This window comes from Podarcis tiliguerta (genome assembly GCF_965153285.1).
Source record: "Podarcis tiliguerta genome assembly, chromosome: 8".
NCBI classification, from domain to species: domain Eukaryota; kingdom Metazoa; phylum Chordata; class Lepidosauria; order Squamata; family Lacertidae; genus Podarcis; species Podarcis tiliguerta.
The window spans coordinates 42,023,007-42,041,553 of NC_139541.1; the positions used below are offsets into that span (position 1 = coordinate 42,023,007).

At 48.0% G+C, this 18,547-nt stretch overlaps 1 protein-coding gene across 1 annotated transcript; it reads left to right on the top strand.

Moving 5' to 3' along the window:
* The first annotated feature begins 1,246 nt into the window (after positions 1–1,246).
* Positions 1,247–16,955, top strand: PARD6A (par-6 family cell polarity regulator alpha). The gene is made up of 3 exons (XM_083452560.1): positions 1,247–1,998; positions 6,782–7,004; positions 15,630–16,955. The coding sequence occupies exons 1-3, from the start codon at positions 1,936–1,938 to the stop codon at positions 16,421–16,423; spliced, it is 1,080 nt and encodes a 359-aa protein (XP_083308686.1). The 5' UTR covers positions 1,247–1,935; the 3' UTR covers positions 16,424–16,955.
* The last annotated feature ends 1,592 nt before the right edge of the window (positions 16,956–18,547 follow it).

Below are 18,547 nucleotides of genomic sequence, written 5' to 3' on the forward strand. Positions count from 1 at the left end.
TTCCCGCCGGAGCGGTACCTATTTATCTACTTGCACTTTGACATGCTTTCAAACTGCTAGGTTGGCAGAAGCAGGGACCGAGCAACGGGAGCTCACCCGGTGGCAGGGATTCAAACTGCTGACCTTCTGATCGGCAAGCCCTAGGCTCTGTGGTTTCTACTCGCAGCTAAATGCACTCTCCTCTTTATTATTTCACACCTGACAGAATAGATATCACACAAATATCTGGTGAGTCAACAACAACAACAGCAAAGAAAGAGGTCAGTGGTGCTGTAACTATTTACACTGTCCCCATAGAAAACATCTGCTGCACGGCAAAGCAAATAATGTACAAAGTCTCCACTATTGATCAACACTGTTCATTCAATCCTTTTAAAAATATGTGTTCTTCTGCTCTGATACTCCCCTGTGCATTTCAGATGAGATGATCCCCCTTCTCAAGGGTAATTAAAAGAATTCAGAGAGCTGCAATCATTCAGCAGCAGCATGTATCTCCGTGTGCTGTGAGTCATAAAGTGTGTAGTTCCTAATCTAGCATCAAATCTGACCGTTTTTTCAGGACACCAAGAAGCTTACGTTTCCTTCCTTCCTTAAGTTTTTGCTCTCATAACCTTCAACAACACAGTCCAGATACCTCACAAGCATGCAGAAAACCCAAAACAGTACAGTTACTGTACAATTACCAACATACATGCAAATATGGCTATATAGCACTTGGGATTTTAACCCCAGAGTTTCTGCCATGAATTTCTCTAGTCCTTTTAAGAAGTCCACAGGCAGAATAGCATTCTATGGCAGTGAGTTCCATAGATCTGGTAGAGAAAAAGCTTTTTATGTCAGAAATTACATAGTTTAGAACAAAGTTTTCAAGCTGTTTGAAAGTGAGGTGACTTATCAGCAGTACGTAAAGCCTCCCTGCTCTAGTACATCAACATATTTTTGATGGTGGGGGAGGGGGGAAGGTGGGTTCAATTCAATGCACATCTAATGGATTGTCATATGCTAGCCAACACTGAGTGTAAATCAAGTTATGCTACCCAAAAGAAAGTTACACTATATTTGCAACTCCAGAATATACTACTTGCACAGTGACACGTGAGTAGCACAGAAGTCGTGCCCATGCATCTTCATGGGGTGTGGGTTCACTTGTATGGGTCTCTCTGCTGCCAGAAAGTGCTTATGTGCACCAGCCACCAAAAGGGGCCTCCAATCCATTTCCTTATTGCTACTCACTGGCAAGGCTCTGAGAATCTCCCATACCGGCGTCCTGCCCCTCATGTTCCATCTTTCCCCGACGCAGAGCTTGGACGGCAGCCAGAAGGTTATCAGTCTTTCTTCCCCACTGCGTTTCTCATTAGAATGGCTGCAAAACGAACGTGTGCAGCTGTCTTGAGCTCCGAGGCTGCAGGCAGTACCTCCCTTTTTGCACTTATTAGAGCAACGGCAGCTACATCTGCTGTTAATTCTGAACCCTAACGACGCTCTTAACAAAAGCAACAAGCAGAGGCTATTGCAGCACTTAACTAATGAAGTCTCGACCTCCCTGCCTCATGTAGCAGCCAGACAACCCCGGGGAGGCGGATTCCCCCAGCGTCCGCGCGCGCGCGCGAACTGCCGTCCAACTCGCCCTCCTTTTGATCTCGCGCCGTCGGATACACCTTGGAACGCCCCGGGCCCCGGTTACCTAGGCGACGTTGTCAGCAACCTTCCATCCTTGCGCCGCGGACGTTCTGAGCCCGCCCTCTTCGGCCGGCCTACGCCAATCGCGCGGCATCCCCCCAACCTGCTGGGGGCTGACGTCATGGCCGGTGAGTTCTCTCTCCTGGCCTCCGCCTCCTTCTCCTGTTTGCTGTTTCTGCTGGTGGAGCAGCGGCAGCAGTAGCAGTGCGGGGCGGGAGGAGCGAGCCGGCCCTGCCCTGCCCTGCCCGGCGCAGCATGGCCAAGCACCACCGCACACCGGCGCGCAGCCCGGAGCCTGTCATCGAGGTCAAGAGCAAGGTGAGCGCGCCCGCCCCCAGGGTGGGGGGCGGCGAGGTAGAGAGAGGGAGGGGGGGCCAAATCTGTTGCTGCTGATTTGCCCGGGAGAAAGAGGGGGAATGTGCTCACCAGCAGCAGGGCAAGCTCTGCGCATCGGCGGCGCCAGAGCTGCAGCCTCTCCAGCTCGGGAGTGGTTTTCCAGACCCACAAACGCGAGGTCCGTCTAGCTCGCCCCCTTCCCCTCATGTCGCTGGGGCCCAGGTCACGCCAGGGGCCCGTTCGCCCTGCTGGGGGCAGCCTTGATCCGGCTTGCAGCAGGTGCACCGGGCAGCTGCCGCCACCGTCTCTCTCCCCCCCCCCCCACGCCAGGCTTGCACCATCCCCACGACTGGACGGGCTTGCGCGACGCATCTCGCACTCCCCACCCACCCCCGCTTTCTTTCCTGTCCCGGGTGTCTGCTGTGCGCGTCTAGCCTGGCCTAGTGGATGGCGGAACTGGCCGATTGTTTATGCTGGCCCCCCCCCCGCCAATCCTTCGGCAGTGTGGAGACTGCCAGCAGAGGATTATTGCTCCGATCCGTGGGGATTTCTGCCTTCGATGCGGAGTATGTGTGCGGGAAAACCTCCTTCTCCCGGGAAAGGGAACCGAGGGATGCCAGAGTTCTCCGCCGGTTATGCAATGGTGCACCAGAACCGGGAGCACCAGAACCGGGCATCAGACCCGTGGCTATTTAGCATCGGGCCTCGGAGGGATGCTGAGCTGATTTCTGGAAGCGAGGGGATGCCTCAAGGAATCGGTGGAGCCGGATATTGATCCAGCGTTAAATCCGATTTGGAAGTGAAGGGAGGTGGGATGCGCGGTGGGTCAGCAGGTATGCAGTTCAGTCTTCTTGGGTTTATTAACGTGCCTTCGAGAGAGCAGCAATAGAGAATGGAGAGAGAATCTTTACGATATATTTCCCTCCCCAAATAAGCATTGCAAACGCGAGGACAGATCTCCAACTTCAGACTGGAGGTTGCAGAACCCAACTGATCTTTCTTAGAATTCTACTGACGATTGACATCAATTCTCCCTTGGGATTAAATCTGTTGTTCTCTTTAGAGGGTCAGAATTTTATCACAAGCAACTGGCTGGGACAGACAGGCACACCTCAGATTATATACAGCATTTCTGGAGCATCCCCTGACTTAAGTCCAATGAGGAATCATGGCTATTTGGTAAAGCACGTGCTTTGCATGCAAAATGTCCCAGGATGAATCCCTGAATTTCTAGTTAAAAGGTCTGGGTGATGGTTCAGACCTCTGCCTAAGACCCTGGAGAGATGGTGGCAGTCAGAGCAGAGGACCACGCCAAGCTGAGTGTGGCAATAACCTGGCAGGCATTATGCAAGGTTCCCTGTTTGGCTTTAATAGGCTGTTTGTTGCTCTAATTTACGTGGTATCTCGGGTTACATACACTTCAGGTTACATGTACTTCAGGTTACACACTCCGCTAACCCAGAAATAGTACCTCGGGTTAAGAACTTTGCTTCAGGATGAGAACAGAAATCGTGCTCTGGCGGCGCGGCAGCAGCAGGAGACCCCATTAGCTAAAGTGGTGCTTCAGATTAAGAACAGTTTCAGGTTAAGAACGGACCTCTGGAACGAATTAAGTACTTAACCTGAGGTACCACTGTATATCCTGCCTTTAAGAACACAAATCCTTTGACAAGATCCCAGGTTTGGACCCTGACATCTTCAGGTAGGGCCGGGAAAGGTGCCAGCCTAAAATTCTGGAGAGCTGCCATTGGTCAGCATAGAGGATACTGAGCTGGTATGCAAAACGGCCTCCAAATATAATTAGAATCTGACAATATCAAAAACTCATCAGTCAATAAAACTGCAGGGCAGAAGCAAGAAGCCTGTGGCCCTCCAAATGCTGCCGAACCGCAGCCCCCATCATTGCTAACCGTTGGCTATGGTTGCAGGGGCTGATGGGAGTTGGAGTCCAAGAACATCTGGAGGGCCACAGGTTTCCTGCCCCTGCTGTAGGGGGATAGAATAGTCCAGCTCAAATAGGAGCAAGTGCCTGGTATTGTTTTCACCTGCTTTTGTCCTTCTCTTTCCCGGTCAGAGCCATAGCCGGATGATCTTGCGCCCTTGGCAGAACCGTCCAGATTGCACCCCCAGCCACAGACAAATTAGCTCTTCTTTCCACCTCTCCTCCAACCCACCCCCCATTTAATTCACCCTCTATTTAAAACTTTTTCTTATGAGGCAATAATCAATATTTTTATTTATAGATATATATTTATGGACATACTTTTAAGCCGATTTTGCAGGGGGGGGGCCCTCGCCTGTGTCCCTGGCAGGGGACCACCTCACCACCCCCTAGCTACGGCCCTGCTCTCGACCCTACTAGAACTGATGTTACAGTGGTACCTCGGGTTACATACGCTTCAGGTTACATACGCTTCAGGTTACAGACTCCGCTAACCCAGAAATAGTGCTTCAGGTTAAGAACTTTGCTTCAGGATGAGAACAGAAATCGTGCTCCGGCGGCGCAACAACAGCAGGAGGCTTCATTAGCTAAAGTGGTGCTTCAGGTTAAGAACAGTTTCAGGTTAATTCGGACCTCTGGAACGAATTAAGTACTTAACCCGAGGTACCACTGTATTTCTCTTATTTGGGGATTCGCCCCATTTGTGGGGTCCTTCAGATAAGGTTTTGTAACAGTACATGATTTGTGAAAACGCAGTCTGGCGGGGGGACAATCCACACAATGCAGCATCTCTCTTGGGCTTCTCTCCTGGCTGGCCTAGGTGTCTTTTTGTTCTTGTAGGGCAGAGGATGGGAAACCTGCACCCTTGGCCCAATTTCATATGATTGACAAGGATAGGAGAAACTGGGGAAAATGAGGGTGTCCCCAACAACCTTTGACTGTGGTCCCAGCCACTTTTGACTCCAAGCCTGCCCACTGCTGGATTCTTGACAGAAAAAAGGTTGCCCACCCACACACCCCACTGAAGAAGGAAGCTGCTTCAAAAGTTGTGATCTGCCTTGTGCACCTAGACTCATACAGGCTCAATTGGGGAGCTGGGAGGTGACAAGGGGCAGAACTAAGTTGGAAAGGGAAATGCTGCTGGGCATTCACAGTTCTGTAAATCTGACCCTTTCTTATGGATGGTAGGAAATCCAGGCACCTTCCCAAAAATATTCCCTGCTGCTTCTAGACATATCCTTCCACAATGCACTTACCTATTCATCGGGGATGGGAATTTTGTGGCCCTCCAGATGTTGCTGGACTACAGTACCTATCCTTGCTGACCATTGGCTATACAGTCATACCTCATGTTACGTTTGCTTCAGGTTGCACGTTTTCAGGTTGCATCCTGCGGCAACCCGAAAGTACCGGAAAGGGTTACTTCTGGGTTTCACCACTCGTGCATGTGCAGACGCGCAAAATGACATCGTGCGCATGTGCAGAAGCGGCGAATCGCGACCCGCAGATGTGCAAACACGGGTTGCGTTTTGCTCCCGTTCGCAACCAGAGGTACCACTGTACTGGTTGGGACTGATGTGAGCTGCCATCTAACATCTGGAAGGTCACAGGTTTCTCACCTCTGCTCTTCTGTGTCCTATATGAGCAGCATCCTCCTTGCTACCCCCCCTCCCCTTTTAGGTTTGTCTTTCCTTTGTGTGTCTGTATTAATTAGGAGCAATACCTCTGAGTTTCAGATGGAACAGAGGAAGCTGCCTTATATCAAGTCAGTTGATTGGTTAGTCTTACTCAGTATTGCCTGCACTGACAGGCAGAGACTCTCCAGGGTTTCAGGCAGAAGTCCTTCTTAGACTTACTGGAAGATGCCTGAGTTTGAACCTGCATCCTTTTGCTTGTAATTCTTTCAGCATTACAACAGTGTGTTGAAAACTATCCTCTCCTTTTTTGCAGTGGGGGGGGGATGTGGGGAGAAGCCATCACGTAGAAAGCTCTTTATTTATACAGTATATAAATTTGTCAATACGTTTATTGATTGATCAATTCTAGTAAATGTCTACCTTACCTTTTGGACTCCCAAAGGAGACCCTGAGCAGTTTCCAATTTAAAAAACAAAACTGCACAATGAAAATAATGAGATAAAAGAAAAGCAACAGCAAATATAATAACAAATCATAATATTTATTATATATATATATTTATATTATTGTTTCTCACCCCAAATGATAGTTTGGTTACATGACTGAGGTATGTATCTGCAGTTAAAGAATGTTCTCAAACTGGTACATTCTGAAGTAAATAGGAGTTTTTTCTCCACTTCATTCGTTATGTTCAAGTAGTTGGCCATGTGTAAATATTACTGTGAGTGGTACCTGCACATTGTGCAGGTGGAGATGGGAGGCATATCATTCCTAGCAGAGACCCCAGGAGAAGATGAGAGCAAGCAAGATAACAAATGCATGAAGAGGAGCTTACTGATCCCTTATAACCACTTCTAAATGAGTTGGTACTCTACTTACCAGGAGTTGTGTTCTTAAAATAAAAGACTTTAGCAGTTTTGACTTCATCTGCATTAAAGCTAGCAGTTTTAACTCCCTGGCATATCTGTTAAGAATGCTACATGCCCCCCCTTAAAGACAAGGACTGAGAAATCAAAAGGGTAACCTTGATTTGGGGAGGAAATACTGACCTACTGAAGCAGAGTCCAAAGTCCTTTGGCAGCAGTAAGGTTGGCAGTTGCCATGTCTTGCAAGACTTTCCCCGAATTTGCTGGGACGTGTTAGCAGCTTGCTGATTTACATTTGGCCCCCATCTCCTTTTACACAGTTTGATGCTGAGTATCGCCGCTTTGCCATGAAGCGCTCCACTGCGGGTGGCTTCCAGGAATTCTACCAGCTGATCCAGAGAGTCCACCAAATCCCTTGCGTGGATGTCTTGCTTGGGTATACGGATATCCATGGAGACCTGCTGCCCATCAACAACGATGACAATTACCACAAGGCTCTGTCATCTGCCAATCCTCTGCTCCGGATCATCATCCAGAAACGTGGTAAGAAGGTTCTTAAGGAGGGGGCTAGAGTTCACTTTCATTTTAATCCAGCTAATTTATTCTATTTACCGTATTTTCCGTGTATAAGACGGCCCCGTATATAAGACGACGCCTATTTTTTTGAAATGAACCAAGCACCAGTCCCCCTATGCACTATCCATGTATAAGACAACCTCCAATTTTAAACTTGAAAATTGGGGGGGGGGGATGTAGTTTTATACACGGAAAAATACAGTACTTTATTTTATCTTGCCCGTCGCCCAAGGAAGTGTTGAGCAGTATACATAGTTTTATTCACCCACTGATTTTTTCTTCACAACAGCCTTGCAAGGTGGGTAGGCTGTAGCTGGCTTGGGGATCTAGGGAAAGCTTGGATTTCCCTAGATCAGGGGTCTGCAACCTGTGGCTCCGGAGCTGCATGTGGCTCTTTTACAGCTTTGCCGCGGCTCCGGGGCGGATACTAGCGAGGGGAGGAGGCGCATTGTGCGCCCCGACACTCCCCACTGTGGCGGGTGCTGTACTGGCTGTGACGTCGCATGGGGGCAGTGCGTGCGTTAGTCACGCACCGTCCCGACGTCACCTTCCCACCCACTGTCAGATCGGAGGGCAGCGGCGCACATGCTTTAAATGTCGCAATGGTTTTGCGGCTCCCAGGTTGTTGTTTTTCTTCGGAAACGGGTCCAAGTGGCACTTTTTGTCTTAAAGGTTGCAGACCCCTGCCCTAGATCATGATCTAACCACAATACCACCATTACCTGCAGAGGCAAGAATGCCTTGAGATCAGGATTAGAAATGAAGTATGCTAAAAACTTCTCCTAATAAGATAAGATATAGGCAGTTTTGTTCTCTGTGTTTGTGGGTGTGAAAGTTTGTATGTGAGTGCAAGATAGAGAGAGAGAGAGAGAGAGAGAGAGAGAGAGAGAGAGAGAGAGACTAATCAATTTCTGCTAGCCGGGAGAAAAGACAAGGAACTGAACAGAGCAACAAAACTGCCATCAATAACTAAGAGTCCCACTCAGCCCTCCTCTGGCTAGTCAAACTTCATTCGCTTCTATGCACTTTCTTTTTCAGTTTGTCTTTGTAGGTAGAAGGACTAGTAACTTGATTTTTAGCAACAGCAACAAAGGCACATGATGCAGTGCATTTGCTGAAGCTAAGCAAATGTAGCACTGTTCGGAAACCCCTCATGTATGCTGCTTTGAGTTCTGCGACAGATGAAAGACAGGGTAGGCAAAGAAATACAATAGGCAAAGAAAAGCTCAAATATTCAGAAATTGAATTTTGTGCCAGATCCCAGATTCTGCACACCTACAGTGTAATTGTGGAAGTGTGAAATGTGCTGTGCATGTGGTGCTTTTAATGCTCAGGCTGTGGATCTCTGTGATGGAGGACATCAGTGCCATCTTAACCATGTCCATTCAGAAGTAGGCTCCATTGAGCTCAGTAGAATTTTCTCCCAAGTAAGCAATCCTAGCACTCCCTTACATGGGAGTAAGCTCCACTGACTTTAATAGGACTTGGTTCTGAGCAGAATTGGTTAGAATTACACTGTCTGTGCCTAAGTTGATGGTATTCAGATATTAAAACAATGGATTATTTCCTAACCATTTCAAAGGCAGAACAGTTTGGTGAGTGTTACGGAGGGCCCTGCTGAATAGAGACAACACTGATATGTTTTAAGGAACAGTATCCAGAAATTATTTTTGCAGTCCTGAGACAGCAACGCTCTGTGTCCAAATTTTATTTAAAGGACAAAAATGAGATTTTCCTGTATCTGAATCTCACCTAACAGCATCTTTGTTTATTTGTCTAAAGTATTTTTACCTAACTCTTCAGCCAAAAAAAGGCTCCCATAATTACGTTGTTGTTGTTGTTGTTTAGTCGTTCAGTCGTGTCCGACTCTTCGTGATCCCATGGACCAGAGCACGCCAGGCACTCCTGTCTTCCACTGCCACCCGCAGTTTGGTCAGATTCATGTTTGTAGCTTCGAGAACACTGTCTAACCATCTTGTCCTCTGTCATCCCCTTCTCCTTGTGCCCTCCATCTTTCCCAACATCAGGGTCTTTTCCAGTGAGTCTTCTCTTCTCATGAGGTGGCCAAAGTATTGGAGCCTCAGCTTCACGATCTGTCCTTCCAGTGAGCACTCAGGGCTGATTTCCTTAAGAATGGATGCATTAGATCTTCTTGCAGTCCATGGGACTCTCAAGAGTTTCCTCCAGCACCATAATTCAAAAGCGTCAATTCTTCGGCCATCAGCCTTCTTTATGGTCCAGCTCTCACTTCCATACATCACTACTGGGAAAACCATAGCTTTTACTATACGGACCTTTGTTGGCAAGGTGATGTCTCTACTTTTTAAAATGCTGTCTAGGTTGGTCATTGCTTTCCTCCCAAGAAGCAGGCGTCTCTTAATTTCGTGGCTGCTGTCACCATCTGCAGTGATCATGGAGCCCAAGAAAGTAAAATCTCTCACTGCCTCCATTTCCTCCCCTTCTATTTGCCAGGAGGTGATGGGACCAGTGGCCATGATCTTCGTTTTTTTGATGTTGAGCTTCAGACCATATTTTGCGCTCTCCTCTTTCACCCTCAATAAAAGGTTTTTTAATTCCTCCTCACTTTCTGCCATCAAGGTTGTGTCATCAACAATCAATAATAAGATTCCCCCGCCTTCAACTTTACATTCTAAAAGACACAGCACAAAAGGAAAGGAGATTGGGACGGGTGGAGGGAAAAAAGCTAACTCAACCGGACACAACTTCTTAGTTTCTCACAAGGAGGGACAGAGCAAGCTCCCTATAGATGCTTTCTGTTTGGCTAATGGTTGGGTCCAGGTTGGTCTTTCCCTGTTTTCCCCCATCTTGCCCATTCATGTTCTCTTAAGGTTAGTAGTGGGCGGCAGATAGGGCAGATTTTCATTCTAAATGAGAAATGCATTTGCTTTCTTGAGCATCGTCTCCATCAGCCAACCCACAGGAACTCCAGACTGGCTTATTTCTGGGTTTTATAAGGCAATAACAACTAATTAAAACAGTGACTCCTTGAATAGCTTCACCAAATCATCCCCACCCACCCCCCGCTTGTTTGCAGATTAGATTAAACTGTCAAAACCAGTTAGAGACAGCCTGACCCAAACCTGTGCAGGAAGGCAAATTTAGAACCTGAATGTTGTGGACTTTTGAAGGCCAGTTGTTGAAGCACAGTTAACATTGCTCTTTGTCCCCAAACAATTCCAATCACCATTCCATGCTTTATAACTGCTTCTACATTCCTGATATGATAGAAGTTGGGGAGGGCAGTTTTCAAATTATCGTTATAATAAAGCAAGAAATACTCTGAGCATGTGAAACTTGACACTTTAAAAAGTGCAAAAATCTCCTGTCAGAATAAACTATGCAAATTAGGCAAACCGCATAAGCCTATTTTACTGAGCCACCAAATCTGTTTTTGTACACTGGAAGCTTTTCTTCTGAGGGCTGGATGGCAGGTCGCAGGAAAGAGATGAATGAGACATTGGGGACAATGCCAGAGTTACTGCTGAACACCCAGGAATATCCAGGCTACTGTACAGAGGAGCCGTTACTGCCTGGTTTTGTTTTTTGCCTGCTGCTGATGTTTTCAACACCCACTGCAAATGGCCGTAAGAAAGGCCTCTTTTCCCTCTCTTACCTGAAGCCTCCTGCTCAGTGGCTGATTCACCAGCCACAGCCCAGCGAAGGTTGCTAAGCCAGAACTTGAAGTGCATCCTTAAGCTGGCCACCTATGCATTGCTTTAGAAAGAAGAAGAGTGCCAATTTGCATAAAGTGTTCATATGCTAATTTATCTGTGTAGATGCAGGTTTAGATTTTTTTAAAAAATAGAAATAATTACTTTGATGAAAATAGAAATGCATGTCACCGTAGTGCGGAAGACTGCAACCAGGTGATAAATGCGTCTGCTCAGTCTGTTGTCCAAGTGCTTACTGTTGATGGGAGACTTTGAGGCCCCTGATCCCCATTCTCTTCCCGCCCTTATGATTTTTCATCTTTGAATTGGACTTGGGGTGGACAAAACTGTCCTCTGTAGAGCAGGACACCTGGGCACCCTATGCATCCTCCCTCTGCCCCCTGTGCTCTCCTCTGCCCTGCGGTTTTGCTCTTGGCCACCTTCGTAGCACAGAAGATGCTACAGGGCTGCCAAGTACAATGATGCTGGTTGCTTGGCACCAGGATTGGCATTGCTGGGCATTTGCCAGGACCTCTTGCCAGGTCTTTCCTCGGCTGGCTCAGCTGCTCTTCCTCCTCATAGGAAGATAGGAATCTTCCATCTCTTTGTCCATCTTGCTCAATATTATCCACACTGACCAACACCAGCTCTCCAGGACTTCAGGCGGGAGTCTATCTGAGCCCTTCGTGGAGATGCCAGGGATTGAACCTGGGACCTTCTGCATGCAGGGGAGACCCAGAGTGACTGGGAAAACCCAACCAGATGGGGAGGGTATAAATAATAAAAATTTTCTTATTCTTATTCTCTATCACCAGTCAAGGAAAAGGGTCAGAACTCTCCACTCACCTTGCTGTCCCTCTTGTTCTGGGCAGCACTGCAGATTCGGCTCAGAGAGAGAGGGCAACTGACTGGGCAATGGTGCAAGGTGCAAAGGAGAGAGGACCTCTTCCAGGAGGAAGGCCCACGAAGGGCTTCTTGCTCAAGGGTCCTGCAAAACCTGAGGTGGCACTAGTTGGACTGGTTGCTGGGTGGGGTTGGGTGGAGAGAGATTCCACAGCCCTGCACAGTCTCCCTGGGCTAAAAATAAGCCGCTGCGCCAAAAACACTGTGTGATATTTATAACTCTGGAGCTCCATCTGACAAGCTCTGTAGAATAAGGGGTGCGCCACTTAAGGATAGAGACATGCCAAGGCTGCTCTCCCTTCCACTTTGAGAAGTTTCTTGTCCTGTGTAGTACACGGACTTTGTTGAGTGTGTGTTGGTGTTTGTGCATGGCCATCTGTCACAGACGCAGGCTTGTAAACACATCACCCATCTGGTCTCCTGCGGCAATCCAGAGTCTTCTCCAGGCAACCAGGCAAGATAAATTTGTCAATGACTAGTTGTTGCTGGGGGTTTCTTCTTGTTGTTTTTTGTCTTCCACGCTGCAAATGACTAAAAAAGCGAACGGAGGCTCATAAAAAGAGAGCTTGAGACCAGGGCCGGTTCCTTCTGTGGGCTTAATTTACAAAGCTGCAGGGACCAGGCTGTGAAATTGGACATGCTCCCCTGGGTAGATTGTGCAGGGATTCCAAAACTCTGCTAGCACCGACTTCTGGGATTGCGGTGGGGTGTGTAAGTATGTACGAGTTTAGGTCCCAGGTGCCTCACTTCTCTCAGATATTACAGATATTTCAACAGCACTAAAACCACAGACCTGTTCAGACTCTTCCTGTTTCTTCAAGTCCATTTTGTTGCTTGTCACAAATATATTTGGGCTCTTTAGGGGGCTGGGTGAACTGTCCATCCAGCTAGGTGCAATGCATAGGCATGGACAGCACATTTCTTCAGGGTGTGCACACAGGGATATTTATTTATTTCAATGAAGGAAGACGGGGGTGGGGTGGGGGAACAACAGGACAAGGAAGAGGTAAAGTGGCAACTGGACAATTGTCATCCAAAACCTCTGGAAGGCAGCATGTTGGGAAAGCCCAATTTACCCACTGCAATTGTAGTTTTTTTAACCCATCATCCTCAGAATGATTCTGTTTACCCATGTGCAGATTTATGCAAAACAAGTTGTTTATCAACTAAAACCCATATGACTAATTGTCTCTGACTTCTTGAATTGGATGGCATCTCAGAGGAATCCCTCTTCCCCCACCCGAACTGCAAATTCTCCCTTTTGTCTGTAGCTGATTTCTCCTTGTTGCAGCCCCAGGGAGCAAATTCTTCCTTGCAAGGAGACTCTTTCCAGCCTGACAGCCCTTCAAGCCTTTCCAGCTCTTTAGTATCTCTCATGTCCCTACAGCATTCCCTGCAGTGTTGGCATGCAGTGACAAATAGTGCCCAGATGGTAGAGGGGTCCCCTGCAGGCATCCCTGGAGGAAAACAGAGTAGAAAAGAGTGCCCCCTGCTGAGTCAGCCACCCTGTTTTCTGCAGATCCCAAAACTTCTTAATTCAGCCTTCTGCAGTGCCTGTCCTCTCAAGTCATATTATCTTGAGATAACAATGCCTTTCGCCTTTCTGTAGTGACAAACTGATAAGAGGTCATTTGAAGCCCTCTGCCTGTCGACTGCACAGAGGACATTCATGATATGCTTCTCACAGTGCAGAAGAGAGAGCTCTTAAGAGTCTCTGCTTACTCTCTAGGGCAGGAATGGGGAATCGGTGGCCCTCCAGATCCCATCAGCCTCACCCCACACGGCTAATGACCAGGCATGGCAAGAGATGTAGTGAGCATTACCTGGAGGGTCCCCATTCCTGCTGCAGGGTCAAAACTGGGTGGTTAAAAGGACATATTTCTCCTCTCCTCCAGTTTATTCAATCTTTAAATGCATTTTTACTAGATTTAGCATGTGGGACTGACAATCTTAAATAATAAACCCAAGTATTTTATATCAAGTTCCTGCTCTGTGTATGTTTGTGATGGTCTGTTTACTCCACTGAAACCAATTTAGATTAACATGCATTTGATAAATTAGCATATGGAATTAGCAAGAGGACAAGGTCTCTGCCTCTGTCTTCCCGTCTCTTTCTCCCACTACCTCTCAGCACCAGATCTTCAGAGCCAATTCTGATCTGTGCCTGTGTGTTCTGAGTCCTGGTTACTCCTGATGAATTCCCCTGGAATTCAGATGTGGGCACCTCATGGAAACTGGCAGGTTCCGCTCTAGGGTCTGGCTGTTGGAACAGCCTTTATTTTGCTTTTGCTGCAGGAGAACACCAGAGCCTGAGCTGGCAGCGACAGAGTTAAGTCTGCAGAGTACAGCTCAAAGTGTGATTAAAACTGAATTATTCATATCCCCTTTAATCCCAGCCTGGCATACAGTGGGTAATCCCAGAAGGGGCTGGGTTCCTCTTCCCTCTCCAGCACTGGCAGGTACATCTATCTAGGCATGGGTCAGGATCTGACCTGGGTAGAGAAGTGTGCGAGGAGGGAGTCAGCACTACTGAGCAGAATGAGACCTGCTCAGCATTTTGCATTGGCTGTGCCTTCTGGTGCCTAATGATGTGGCGTTATAATACAAGGGAGTGGCACATCACTCACGGTCATGATCTGTCAGGGCCCAAGTGTGATCAACTTCCCCCCTTTTCTCCACCCCACGTCCCTGGCAATAGGGAGCACTATAAAAGGAATGCCGCAAGAGCCATTCACATTTCAATGGAAATATAGTCATTCTCTGTAATGCACACTGGGGTCTCAACCTGTGTTATTTCTGGTACTGCTCCTTGCTCACAGGGTTTATATATAAACTACTACCACAAAACAGTGGTGTCCCACTTCCCCCCTCCTCCCCAGCCAAAAAGACACTTTTGCATTTAGATGTTGTAAACCGGAAATGTTTCTCCTGTCATGCAACATTATTAACTCCCATGATGCTAAAACATTCAGCGTCTCAAAAATTCCAAGGTTGTTAGAGAACCAGCAGCTCCCAAGGGATACAGATCAGCTGGCTAAACGCAGACAGGTTTTGTTGAAAAGCCTTCTTTGGTATGAGAGAAATTTATAATGCCTGGCAACCACCTCTGCAGTAGCTGACACTGTGTCTGTGATCATCTAGACAACTTGGGGGTCCTAAAGAGCTGGAAAGTAGGGATACAAATATTCAAGCAAATCAATAATGTGTTTGGCAGAGCAATGAAGAAAGGAACTATGGATATGAACAAAACAGGGGATGAGCTGGGTGTTTGTCCTGGGTGCCATGCTAAACTCAGCAGCTCAGTGTTAAGTTTGTTAAGTCCGTGGTGCATTGGTAAAAAATATTTCTCCCTAGTTTTTATTTTATTTTTTACTCAGAGTAGAACCATTGAAATGAACGAGACTCAGTTAGGTTCATTAAGTTAAATCACTCATGCACCACACTCATACCAGTCAGGGGAAAACTGTTGAAAGCTAGTTTTTGTCCCCTTTCATGGGCATTTCTGGGGAAATCTGGGAGCAGGAGGTCCTGTTGCAGAGCCAGGTTTTGCAATCCTGCACAAGAAGCGCTGGGCTTGGTAATGCTGCAAAACTGATCATGGCAGGTGGAAGGGGTGTGTTCCTAAAGCACTATTAATCCTAGAGATGGCCCTTGATTTGGGTTGAAGTCAGGATGAGTGCACAGGGGACAGAGAGAGGACTAGGAACATAAGAAGAGGCTGCTGGATCTGACCACATGCCCATCTAGTCCATCATCCTGTTCTCACGGTGGCCAGCATATTGTCTATGGGAAGCCCATAAGCAGGACATGAGCACAACAGCCCTCTCCCTGCCTGTGATTCCCAGCAAGAGGTATTGAAAGGCACACTGATACTTGACAATGGAGGTAGAATATGGTGGCTAGTAGAACCTCAATGAAGTTGGGAGATATTTGACACCTGGGGAACAAGGGTTGGGCTTGAGCAGTGGAGACCTGCCCATCTGATCTGTGCTTGCTTTGCTTTCTTTCCTTCTTGCAGCGGAAGCCGACACCAGCGTCTTCGCCTCCAACTCGCTGCAGCGGAAGAAGAAGGGGCTTCTTCGCCCTGTGCACCAGCGGGCAAAGCCGCACTTGCTGATTGGCATGCCGCAGGACTTCCGTCAGATCTCCTCCATCATCGATGTGGACATTCTGCCCGAGACCCACCGGCGGGTGCGGCTGCACAAGCATGGCTCCAACAAGCCCCTTGGCTTCTACATCCGGGATGGGGTCAGCGTGCGCGTGGCACCCCACGGGGTTGAGAAGGTGCCCGGCATCTTCATCTCCCGCTTGGTCAAGGGGGGCCTGGCGGAAAGCACGGGGCTGCTGGCCGTGAATGACGAGATCCTGGAAGTCAACGGCATCGATGTGGCAGGCAAGTCGCTGGACCAGGTCACGGACATGATGGTGGCCAACAGCCACAACCTCATCATCACCGTCAAGCCGGCCAACCAGCGCAACAACGTGATCCGCAGCAGCAAGGCCTCGGGCAGCTCTGGCGTGTCCACGGACAGCACCCCCAGCCAGCAGACACCTAGCCCGGCCTCCCAGTACCTGAGCAACTGCAGCACAGCAGAGGGCGAGAGTGACGAAGAGGGTGACCTGGTGATTGAGAGTGATTTGCCTGCCAGCTGCCCCAATGGCGGCCTCCTGGAGAGCTTGCAGCACAGCCTGTCCCTCTACAGCTCCCAGGGTTCGCTGCCCTCCCTGAACAGTCACAGCGGCAGCGGCAGCCCAATGCGGGGCAGCCGAGCAGGCAGCCTCCGGGAGGATGGCACGGTCATCACGCTATAGCCCCAGGCACTGCCCCTCCCTTGTCTTCTGAATTTCAGCATTTCCACGGTCAGTTTGGCAGTACCTTCTTCCTGGCCAATGGAGCTGGAACTGGGGGCCCCGTCTCGAACCCAAGACACTGCCCAGACCTGCCACCACAGACTCTCTCTTGCTCATGGCCTGCAGACCCAGTGGCACTCTCTCCGCAGCTGCTGGAGCAAAGGTAGCAGCTGGGGTTTGGAGCACTTGGGGCCAAGCCACTTTCCTCCCAGTCCTTAGCCACCCAAGAGGTTCTATCTTGGTCCCCATTGAACCAAAGCAATGGGAGTTCTACTACCTTCTCCATTCCCTCTCTTCAGCTCCTGTCTTCATTCTGGACAGGTAGAAGGAAAAAGGCAGGGATGCTCTTGCCTCTCTCACAGTCTCTGGTTCTCCCCTCCACCAACTGTCAGCTCTCATGAAGTGTTTGTTTTTAGTTATTTGTTTTTACGATAACATGCATCACAGATTAATATATTGCAACAAACTATTAAAACTTTTTTTTTTAAAGAAATGTGCATTCACATGATTTTTAGAAGTGTGCTGGTCAAGCACGATGAGGAAGCTCTGGTGCCTGTCCTGGGAAATTGAGCAGGGTGGTCCCAAACATGCAAGATGCATTATTCTGCTCAATAGGATGCTGGGACCCATTGGGACTGGTAGGGCAGCAAGGGAAATGTGACTGAGGCAACTTGGCTTTTTGTTGTCTGACTTGGGTGGATAGATGTTTAGCTAGCTGGCTAGATCAACTGCTGGATCAGGATCTGAAACTGAGTTGCACCTGAAGCATAGCTGATATTTCCTGTTAAGGGTGTTGGTTTTATTTTTAAATGAAGCACATAGGAAGCTGCCTTAGACTTAGTCGGACCACTGGTCCATCTATTGCCTACAGTGACTGGCAGTGGCTCCTCCAGGGTTTCAAGCAGGGTTCTCTCTAAGCCCTACTGGACGATGCTGGTGACTGAACTAGGGACCCCCTGCATGGAAAGCAGATGCTCTCCCACTGAGATATGGCCATTCCTTAATTAAAATATAAGCAGAAAGCTGGGGAGAAATGTTTTCACCCTTCTAACTAGTTGGAAAGATAAAAGGGAGAAGATAGCTGAACATGTTTCTAACACATGCAGATTCAAAAGCAGGTCTTAGGCCTGAAAGGTTGGAGAGCTTTGGACTAGCCCATCTCTTGGCAGGCTGTATGCCTAGCTGGCCCCTTGCTCATTCCTATTGTGTGCAAGAATTCTATACACTGGCAAACCAAAATGGTGTTCAAGTGCTTATTTCAACCTTCAAGATAGTGAACACAAAGAAATCTGCATGATGATGTGGCTTATGCAAATATTATATGCTAATTTGAATTCTCCCAGGATGTTTTAGATACCTGCTGATAGCAGTGACCGTCAGTGGGAGGGGAGCATCATCAGGAATTAAGACATGTGCCAACCCACTGAGCTCTGTGGCCCTCAGTATACTGATGATCTGGCCTTGCAAGGTGTCCAGCTTCTTGCTAGATCTCTTGCCAGAGCCCTTTGCACCTGCCTCTCCATTAAAGAAAAAGAAAAGGTTTCAAGCATAATATCCTTCCACATCGCTTTCATTTTTCTCCTGCAAAAAGCAACTGATGAAAGGAAATAAAAGCATCTCTAACAAATCACCCATTCATCCCAGCTGCATTTCTACCAGGTCAGGATCATTTGCACTGAAATGGTTTTTAGGGAGATGTTTAATTTACCATTCTAAATTGAAGGAAGGTAGTCTTCTCTTGTTTTGTTCATTTTAAGTCTGACCAGCTAAGATGCTCATAGTCTGTAGTAGGGGATTTTAAATCATGGTAAACTAGCCAACAGCAGCTGCTTCCACCTCAAGAGAGACGTTTCGGTGCCTAGGACCTTGATTTGCTGTGAATCATTATCTTGTACAATTACTGGGGTCCACCACCAGAGGACAGTAGTGGCCAGGTACAGGGTTCAAGGCATCTCTTCGTTCCCACTGGGCTTATATTTAACTGTTGGCCTTAAACACGGTGTAGTAATTCACCTGTAGGTAGTCACTGCAGGCCATGTTCACAACCAGCCAGCCACATGAAAGCCTCTGGGATTTAAGAACTCT